Source organism: Miscanthus floridulus, chromosome 10 (assembly GCF_019320115.1).
Source record: "Miscanthus floridulus cultivar M001 chromosome 10, ASM1932011v1, whole genome shotgun sequence".
NCBI classification, from domain to species: Eukaryota; Viridiplantae; Streptophyta; class Magnoliopsida; order Poales; family Poaceae; genus Miscanthus; species Miscanthus floridulus.
In genome coordinates this window covers 32176213-32186178 of record NC_089589.1, presented here as the reverse complement: position 1 = coordinate 32186178, position 9966 = coordinate 32176213, and the positions used below count along the sequence as shown (strand labels likewise).

Below are 9966 nucleotides of genomic sequence, written 5' to 3'. Positions count from 1 at the left end.
TATTGTACACTAATTATTGGAAAATTGAAATTGGTAGCCCCGGCCCTATAAATTGAAAATCGTAGTAAAAACAATTATTGCACAATATTGAAGAATAACTATTCTACTCTACTTCTAAGAACTAATTATAGCATCACATACTAACAATGATGATCTTGACCACCATGGAATAATTAGCAAGGAATTTAAATGTGTTCATAGACACCAACCTTTTGGATGATGGATTCACCACAATTTGAGCCTTGCACAAATGTCCAATTGGAAAAGTGCTCTCTAGAATGGAGAAAGAACTAGAATGAGAATCAAGCAATGTAGCCATCAAAACGAAGCTAATTAAGCAACAAAATCAAAGGAGTGGATGTTTGTTACTAACCTTAAAGCAAAAAGATCAAGCCATTCTTCAAAATCCAAGCACTAGCTTCATGGTGAAGAGCAGCAGCAACAATGGAGGGAAGGGTCCAAACGCGCGCCTCTGTTCTCGGGATGGAAGAGAGGAGAGGAAGGAGAGGACGGCTGCAGCCTTTTTGTGTTGTAGGCTTATCACCGTCAGTTCTTGGCTAGAACCGACAGTGTCCCAATCATTGTCGGCTCTTGGATTAAACCGGCAGTGATGAGTGCCCGCCAAAACACTGCCGGTTCAAGCCACAAACCGACAGTGATGTGATCCTTCACTGCCGGTTTTAGCCCAGCCCCAATCATTTTTTCATTTTCAAGCTCATAACCGGCAGTGAAGGTACATCACTGCCGGTTCTCACAAATCCGACAGTGATGATGCCGGCAGTGATGTGCAAATCTAGCGTAGTGGCTATAGAAGTTTTGTTTCAGGATAGAGGATGAAATAGTGAAGTCCTATGCACTGGATCACTTTTTTTTTAAAGTTATGACTGACATAAATGGGCTTGTAGCAGCAGTTCTAGCTAATTATGTTCTAGGATGGATTGACCCAGTTGGAGGTATCGTCGTAAGTGATATAAACAACTCTAGGAAGTTCATCGGTATATACTATTTTAATAACCATGTGAACATGCACGGTGTAGGCGTCTCAACTTAATCACTCCAAAGAGAACGTAAGATTTTTTTTTAGATATAGTGGCCACATGCGATGCACAAGTTATTTTTTCCTTTCACAAGCAGACATGATTACAACATATTCATATAAGGACATTACAAGATTGCTACTGTTGCTAGAACAGTTGGACCCTTTATTAATTTAATACTAACAAAAGTGTAACAAAGGGACAAAGAAAACAAATAACTCTATGACTTCAAACAAGGAAGGACGACGATGGGCTCCAACTTTAGATTGGCTTATATGGAATTTATGGGTAGGCATTGCCATATCCAGTTCCGGCACCAGAACCGCCGCCACCGCCACCATTTTCACTATTTCCTGTGCCACCTCCATTGCCGTTAGCACTTGCACCCGCATCACTTGAACCATCCCAATACCGGTTAGCATTGCTAGAGCCAGAACCGGTGCCGCTACCGGATCCTTGAGCATTGGAATTCCAAGCACCTCCGGCTTGTCCTCCACCCCCACCCCCACCGGCACCACCAGCATTAGAAGACTCTCCATAGCCAGAATACCCTCCTTCACTATATGTACTAGACCCTGAACCTGACCCTGACCCTGTACCATATCCAGACCCACCGTATTGGCTAGTTCCACCACCTCCACCACCCCCTCCAGCACTTGCATGGGTACCATAAGGACCACTATCACCTGATCCGGTGCCAGACCCAGACCCTGATCCCCCGCCATTCACATATCCGCCACCCCCTCCCTGTCCTGTGCCAGTCCCATCAGCACTAGAGTATCTAGCCACCCTAACAGCATTGGCTAATCCCATGCTCATGAGGACAATGAGCCCCAGTGATACTAGCTTTGTGCCTGCCATTGTGAGCTAACACTATGGAGTGCTTGAGTTGAGATGACTTCCCACTGAATGCTGCATGGGTATTTATAGTGCTTGAGGCCATGCAGTGGCTCTTTACCTTCATAGCATGCACGTATGGTAGTGGTGTTTCAATAGGAGACCAAGTGGAGGCTTTTAAAATCCACTAGAATTTATGGAGCTTCTTGAGTTGACCATAATTAAATTACATGCAAGTAGCAAGGTGATGGATGGCACTTGTTTGGGACTCATCTCCATAGATAAGATAATAGATGGCACAAAGTTTTAGCATTCATCGGTGTTTGGAAGGCCCATTGAAACTAAAGCTGCTTGTTGCTCCGGTTTAAGTAGTTCACTTGTTTGTATTCTTCGTCTCAACATGCAGTGAAGTTATCCATCGAGTCATTGCCAATTTTGGGACCGGCACTGATACTAAATGGTGTGAAATATTTTAGTGACTGTAATGCTCTGTACTCCCTTCGTTCCAAATTATAAGTCGCTTTGATTTTTTTGGTTCATCCATTTTGCTATGTATTTAGACATATTATTATATCTACATAGCAAAATAAATGTACCAAAAAAGTCAAAGTGACTTATAATTTAGAACGGTGGGAGTATCATTTATAGCTGAAAGCTGGTTGTAGTTCCATAAAAATTATTTGTATGTTTTGTCTCGATATATATTGTGTTGCTGGACAAAAGACCCCATACGGAAAAGAATAGTACTAGCAACTTCCAAGCTCTAATACATATACTCCATTTCACCCGACCTGAGAACAAAAGGTAGAGTGATCACAGTTTCACAAGGATTATGGGCCGTTACTTGAACATATAAACTTTTTCTTGGCTTTTGCTTTGGATGAATTGTTTCCGTTGAAAGACTTGCAAAAAACATGCATGCATACTACAATATACTCTTATGCATGCTCATGACTCTGCATTTGACCGTACTCTCCAGCACGTACTGTGAAACATGTACAGCTGGTGGACACGAAAATCAAAAGATCACCCATATATGTAACACCCGGTTTTAAGGACAAAGCCGAATGCACACCATATGTGAGCCCCGGTAATCAAACCTCACATATAGCTACAAATGAAGGGGCAGTATCAATTCACAATGCTTAATATATAGCGAACTTAGTAAAAGAGATAACCTTAGAAAGCAATCAACGGATAGACAACTTTGATCTCCGGGTGCAGACTTCACTCCACTGGATCCAACTGACTGGTTGACCACAAGCCCAACTTCTCAAGTCTCTGACAGACTGTTATCCAGCCTGAGGTGTGGGGGAAATTGCAAGGGTGAGTCCATGTCGAACTCAGCAAATATAACAACAAGGTAGTGCATTCCATAGCCACATGATCAAGTGTAATTGAATAATGAATTGCACATAAGCAATTTAAATGAACATACAACAATTCCCTCAGTTTTCCGGGCCGCCCGTATCCGTGGGCACGGCTAGTATACCAGTTTATTAAACTCTGCGCAGAGGTGTACACTTTCACTGTGAGTCATGTTTCCCAAATGAGTGGGTGGATCAATCCCAAAACACCGAGAACCATATAAAGCCACCCAAGAGCTCGTCTAACCGGCCAGGGCCGCAGGGTCATCAGATATAGGAACCCCCCTTCCAAAAATAAAGTAAACGGCCGCTTCCAAAGCTAGGCTCAACAGGACAGAGGCTGTCCTATACCCAACTCGCAGACCTCTAACCAGCTAGAAAAGGGTTTCTTAAGTAACTAGAGCCAGAGCCATATAGCCCTCACAGTTGTACTGTAAATCCCAGCTTTTGCCAAAGGATAACATTCATCATTTATGTTTATATCACATTTCATTAAACAAGCCCAAGATCATGGTCACAGAAAGAAAACCCAAGCTATACTTGCCTTTAACACCGATCCTTCGGTAAGCTCTAATCTTCAACGTTTTCTTCTTCTTCTTCTTCTTGATCTCCAACTTCTTATAGATCACCAACGCAAAACTCACCGACTGGACAAGACCGGAAAGCACCACACAAGCATCCGAACAAGCATGCATAGCAAACATACTAGATTAGAACAATACACCAATCAATGAAAAGATTCGAAATCTAATCTACACATTGTTACGATCACACACACGCGAAAGGCACACTAATCGGAGCTACGGTAAAACAGAAACATCTATCGAAGGATTTGCGTTGGAAAGAAAACTATATGCTTTATCTATTTTAATGATCATAAAACATGTATAAGATATCTCAGGGGAATATCTAAAATTGAGTTAAGTCATTTTATACTTGAGTTATTAGATTTAGAAAACTAAGATAAATTATTCATATCTTAATTATAGTTATTTTGATATCATTTATGCAAATTAAATTTTGACTTGCAAAGATATAATAACAAGTGAGAGTATATATTCAAAACATATATAGCACGTATAAGCCCTTGCATTTATTATTTTTAAAAGGAAAACCAAAATGATGTAAGAATTACATCAGTTTAGGATTTATCAATGGAATAATTAATAATGTATTAAGGAGCGGATGTGCATGTATTATTTAATCAAAATAAACTTTAACTTTTCAAATTAAAAGAACATGTAAGAGCATCTACACTATAACTGAATATGACGTGAGTTCAGCTAAACCAATTATAATCAAAACATATATTTAAATCAATATAACCAGATTAATATTCATTTATTAAGGCCGACGTGGAAAACCTATATTGCTTTTAATTAATTTAGAAAGCTAGTTGCACATTAATTAGATTTACAATAATTTATAAAAGGCCGAAGTATATGCCTATGTTACTTTTAATTAGAAACTCAATTGCATAAGCACAAATCAAATTAATATTTACTTATAAAATTCAAAGATGTGAAACATGATAAATTTTCCTACTAATGTGTACCTCAAGATCAGCACAGTCGTAAAAGAACAAGAACGAAATTAAACTGATTGTTTTTAATTGGGAAACCATTAACTAATTATTAATGTAACTAGTATTAGGTTCATAAATTCATAATTAACTGACATGATAAACTTTACTACTACTGCGTAGAGCACAAAATTACGAAACTAACGCAACTAGAATCGCTCGAAACGGAGTTAAGACGATGAATTGATGGATACAAGAAGATAACCTGAATTGATCTAGAAGAGACGGTGTAGAATTTTGAATAAAGAAATAGCTGATGCATGATGAATATTTTCCATACATGTAGATGAGGCATGCATGTACACGTATGTCACACATGCATAAGCAGCGTGCGTCAGCAGTAGTCAAAGGCATAGTGTAATTCCCAGCGAGGAAAGAAAATATGGAGATGTGCTCAAGATGATTGTATGTGTATATGTATTTTCATTGTATTTTCTGGATTTGTTTTTCTAAAGGAAAACGGCAAGAAAACAACACGTGATGTCATCAAGGCTAGATATGAAGTCATCAAAGCTAACAATGACGTCATCAAGCTAAGAAAGCAAGGCAAGGCACCTGATGGAGGCCATGGCCGGCGATGGAGTTAGCTAGTCTGCTAGCTTCGCTCGAACGGAGATGACACGAGGGCGGGCTGGTGGCGTACGACTCGATCGGCCGGAGAGGCGGTGACAGCTTCCTGCAAAGGCCCGGCGGCGACGCGTAAGAACCAGCGGAAGCAAGAGACAGAGAAAAGGGCGCAGACACACCTGCTTTACCTCGGGTCTGAGCTCGTCAGCTAGCTAGGCACAACGGCAAGGCAGCGTAAGGTGCAGACAGTGGCGGTGGCTTCGTCTGCTCGTCGGCGGGATGCCGATCCAAGCAGCACAGCGCCGCGGGATAGCTTGGACAAGAGGACGGGAAGCGGACGTGTCTGGAGATCAAAACCGGCGGCGGCAAAAACAGCGGCACAGCGAAACGATCTCTGCGGCTTTAGAGTTTCGTGGTTGCCGCGGGCTCTGAGCGCGAGGCGGCGGCGTTGCGGCTTGCGCTAGGGCTTGGTTGCGGCTTGCTATTTATGAGGCCTTGGGTCGTGGCGCACACGTCAAAAAAAAATCAGGAGTCCGGGATCCGGCGGTCGATTGCCATCGGCAGAGTCCTGCTTGAGGACGATGAGAGGAAGGGGATGACTATGATGCGTGGGCTCCACCGGTTAGACAGCAGAGAGGGAGAGGCATGCGTGCGGGTTTCAGCTCTTGTTGGGCCGGCCTGCTGTGCTTGTGAAGGAAAACTAGGCCAGTTCGGGCCGCATGGGAGGGAGAGGGAGGAGGCCACGGCCAAGAGAGAGGATGTTTTCTTTTCATTTTTTTTATTGCAAAAGCCATTTTGTTTGAAATCCTTTTGAAGACAATTGAATTGGTTTGAATTTTGGACAAAAACCAATCATCATAATAAATCATATGCAGCAGCATGCATGCAAGAAAGATGTTTCTAAACCCTATGATAAATTTTAATTTAATGGAAAATGTTATTTATCCTATGCTTCATGAGCACAAAATGTGAAAATTAAATCATTTTTCATCTATTTCCAAAGTTGCAAAGTTTAGGGTGTTACAATTCTACCCCCCTTAAGATGAATCTCGTCCTCGAGATTCGGAAGATGATGATCAAGACACTGGAATGCACACTGCCATTGGATCTTCTCCACTTTCTCGAGTAGTTCCACCATCTTGACAAAGATTCCTCTTGACTTTGCACACCGGTTACTTTTACTCCAAATAGCATACTCGCTGATCCCCAGATGTTGATAGGCCCTCTAATTAACTCTCAAGTATCCACAAACCAACTCTCTGGTACTCTTCCAATTGTTAGGCCTCTTCTCTTTTCCTTTTTAACAACCTCAATGAACTGTTGCAGCTGGGTGCTAGCTTATTCTTCACACTGACACTCCATATGCTTCTCACAAAGACCACTTTGGAATCCATTGGGTGACAAACTCTTGTCCTCACTAATTCCAAAATGTAACACAATACTTCTCAACATGTCTTGCTAGATTTTTTTAGTCCAAGGTATCAAATCGGCTACTTCATACATCCATATTCCAATTGATCCTCATGTATTACTCTCTCTTGGTCCAAAATAGATTCCAACTTCAAAACACTATTAACTATATATATACTCAGGTTGAGTTGTGACTCTTAAACACAAAACTTAATCCATGGTGTCGTCCAATCTGCTTAGCATAGCTCTTCCAATTTGTTAATGGCATTGGCAACGACTTTTATTTCTTCTAAAGATAACACATACTTCTAAACCAAAAACATTTGGTTAATTGAACCCAACACTGATGTCACAATCTCAAACCAACTTACTGAAAATGTCCCTTAGATTCTTATGGTTCACGTAGATATCACTCTTCATGTCCAAGTAGATAATACCACTATGCTCCATAATGGATAACTCCAGATCTCATATGTCAAATAGTCCATCTCAAGCCTCCATAGTTGACTTGATGCATAATTCACTGCTTTTCTTACATAGAGCACATCCATATCCTTGCCAACCGCTTTATAAAAGAAACTCTTGTGTTCAACACTATAATACCTCTAATGAACGTGTGATAGAATCTTACCATTCCGAGGAACTCTGAATCCCTCTTGCATACTTAAGCGGGTTCCAGCTCAACACATCTCTCTTGAGCAATTGTCCATATAATTATATCATTAGAGACATCCCACAACCAAAAAGAGAACTCCATCCAAACTAAACTCACTTAAGTTGCCAAAGAACCAACTATAGAGAAGTCCAATCATCATATTTTCGTATGCCATCAGTGCCAACTTGTCTTGAGTTGAAGGTTGAACTCCCAAGTGAGGATAGCTTGAAGCGAAGACCAATCCTGACAAAATATTTGAGCTCCTTGTAGATGATCCAACCTGTTAACAATCTTGAACAAAGATCCTTATGTCTGATAGTGATTTCTCAACCATAGGAATAACCGATACTTCCAAGTGAAGCTCTAGATTGCATGAGACCTCCATCTTGCGATTCCTTTATGCCTTGGCTACCCCCCTTAAGAAAAGATCAAGTAGGGCACCAAAGGATAGCTTGAATCTTCTTCTAAGTGAGTTAACTTATTAGGATGACCTTTGATAACCAAGAGGAACTCATGTGTATAAGTAGGAACAAGTAACCTCAGTTTATCCGCGAGTAGAAAAAAAACAACAGTGCAGTAAAACTACTATAATTCCTGTTCTGTAAATCCAATAATGTCGTACTTTACACCGTTGGAAAGCTCATTAAATCCTTTATAACTTTCATGTAGAAGACTTCTCCAGATTCTACAGCTAAGTTGGTCGAAAATAGTGCACAACAGAAACTGTTCCAGGTTTCAGACTGCACAGAAACTTCAACTTGTGATGACTATATTTCCCAAATTAAAATAGCTATGAGGGTGAATCCGGAGGCATATGATAGGTATAGAAGTCCAGTTGATCCCATAGAAATTTTGTAACATTTTCTCGAGCAGGTATTGTGATATAACCAGAAAACCACATACTGCTCCAGATCTCAGTCAACTCAGCTATATCCTCTTGAGATTTTGATAACTCCATAACCAAATTAGATATCCGGGTGATTCTTGCGGTCAAAGAAACATGTTGAAGTCTAGTATTCTCTAAAAGTTTACCAAGATTTTTGATTGCCCGAAAACAGAGATATAAACCAAAGATGACATGTTGCTCCAGAAAGATAGGATAGGAAAACAGGAGAAAACCAAAACCCAACTATTTATTCATTAATCCTTGTCTTATGCCTATAAACTAAATGAATTTGTGGAAAATCCCACAAAATCATTGCACTCATTACAAAGATTCAAAACAAAACATAATCATAATGACAAGCCAACAAGCAATTAAGGTGCACAATTCAATCATTGACTTACACTTGCGATACTATCGTCTTCTTTATATTATGGGTAAAGATCCTATAGCTTAACTTCAAATTGCGCGAGAAGGTGGTAAGACAAGATTCTAAAAGCATATCAAAGCAAGGAGTAGATGGGAACAAAAAGCTTTTAAAGAAGCATCAAGGAGGGGACGAATATCAAGGGTAAGAATGTAGTAGAGAAGAAAATATCAAGATTTATAGAACAAGGATTTTTTTGCTGTAACTTGTAAACCTTAGAACGACCAGTTTCTACTAGGCTTGCGTCCTACAGTCAGCATTGCTCTGATACCACTTGTAACACCCGGTTTTAAGGACAAAGCCGAATGCACACCATATGTGAGCCCTGGTAATCAAACCTCACATATAGCTACAAATGAAGGGGCAGTATCAATTCACAATGCTTAATATATAGCGAACTTAGTAAAAGAGATAACCTTAGAAAGCAATCAACGGATAGACAACTTTGATCTCCGGGTGCAGACTTCACTCCACTGGATCCAACTGACTGGTTGACCACAAGCCCAACTTCTCAAGTCTCTGACAGACTGTTATCCAGCCTGAGGTGTGGGGGAAATTGCAAGGGTGAGTCCATGTCGAACTCAGCAAATATAACAACAAGGTAGTGCATTCCATAGCCACATGATCAAGTGTAATTGAATAATGAATTGCACATAAGCAATTTAAATGAACATACAACAATTCCCTCAGTTTTCCGGGCCGCCCGTATCCGTGGGCACGGCTAGTATACCAGTTTATTAAACTCTGCGCAGAGGTGTACACTTTCACTGTGAGTCATGTTTCCCAAATGAGTGGGTGGATCAATCCCAAAACACCGAGAACCATATAAAGCCACCCAAGAGCTCGTCTAACCGGCCAGGGCCGCAGGGTCATCAGATATAGGAACCCCCCTTCCAAAAATAAAGTAAACGGCCGCTTCCAAAGCTAGGCTCAACAGGACAGAGGCTGTCCTATACCCAACTCGCAGACCTCTAACCAGCTAGAAAAGGGTTTCTTAAGTAACTAGAGCCAGAGCCATATAGCCCTCACAGTTGTACTGTAAATCCCAGCTTTTGCCAAAGGATAACATTCATCATTTATGTTTATATCACATTTCATTAAACAAGCCCAAGATCATGGTCACAGAAAGAAAACCCAAGCTATACTTGCCTTTAACACCGATCCTTCGGTAAGCTCTAATCTTCAACGTTTTCTTCTTCTT

General features: G+C 40.8%; 1 protein-coding gene across 1 annotated transcript; it reads right to left on the bottom strand.

The window, feature by feature from the left end:
- Positions 1-1261: 1261 nt before the first annotated feature.
- Positions 1262-1903, bottom strand: LOC136489961 (glycine-rich cell wall structural protein 2-like). Its single transcript, XM_066486468.1, has one exon. The coding sequence runs from the start codon at positions 1896-1898 to the stop codon at positions 1320-1322; it is 579 nt and encodes a 192-aa protein (XP_066342565.1). The 5' UTR covers positions 1899-1903; the 3' UTR covers positions 1262-1319.
- Positions 1904-9966: the final 8063 nt, after the last annotated feature.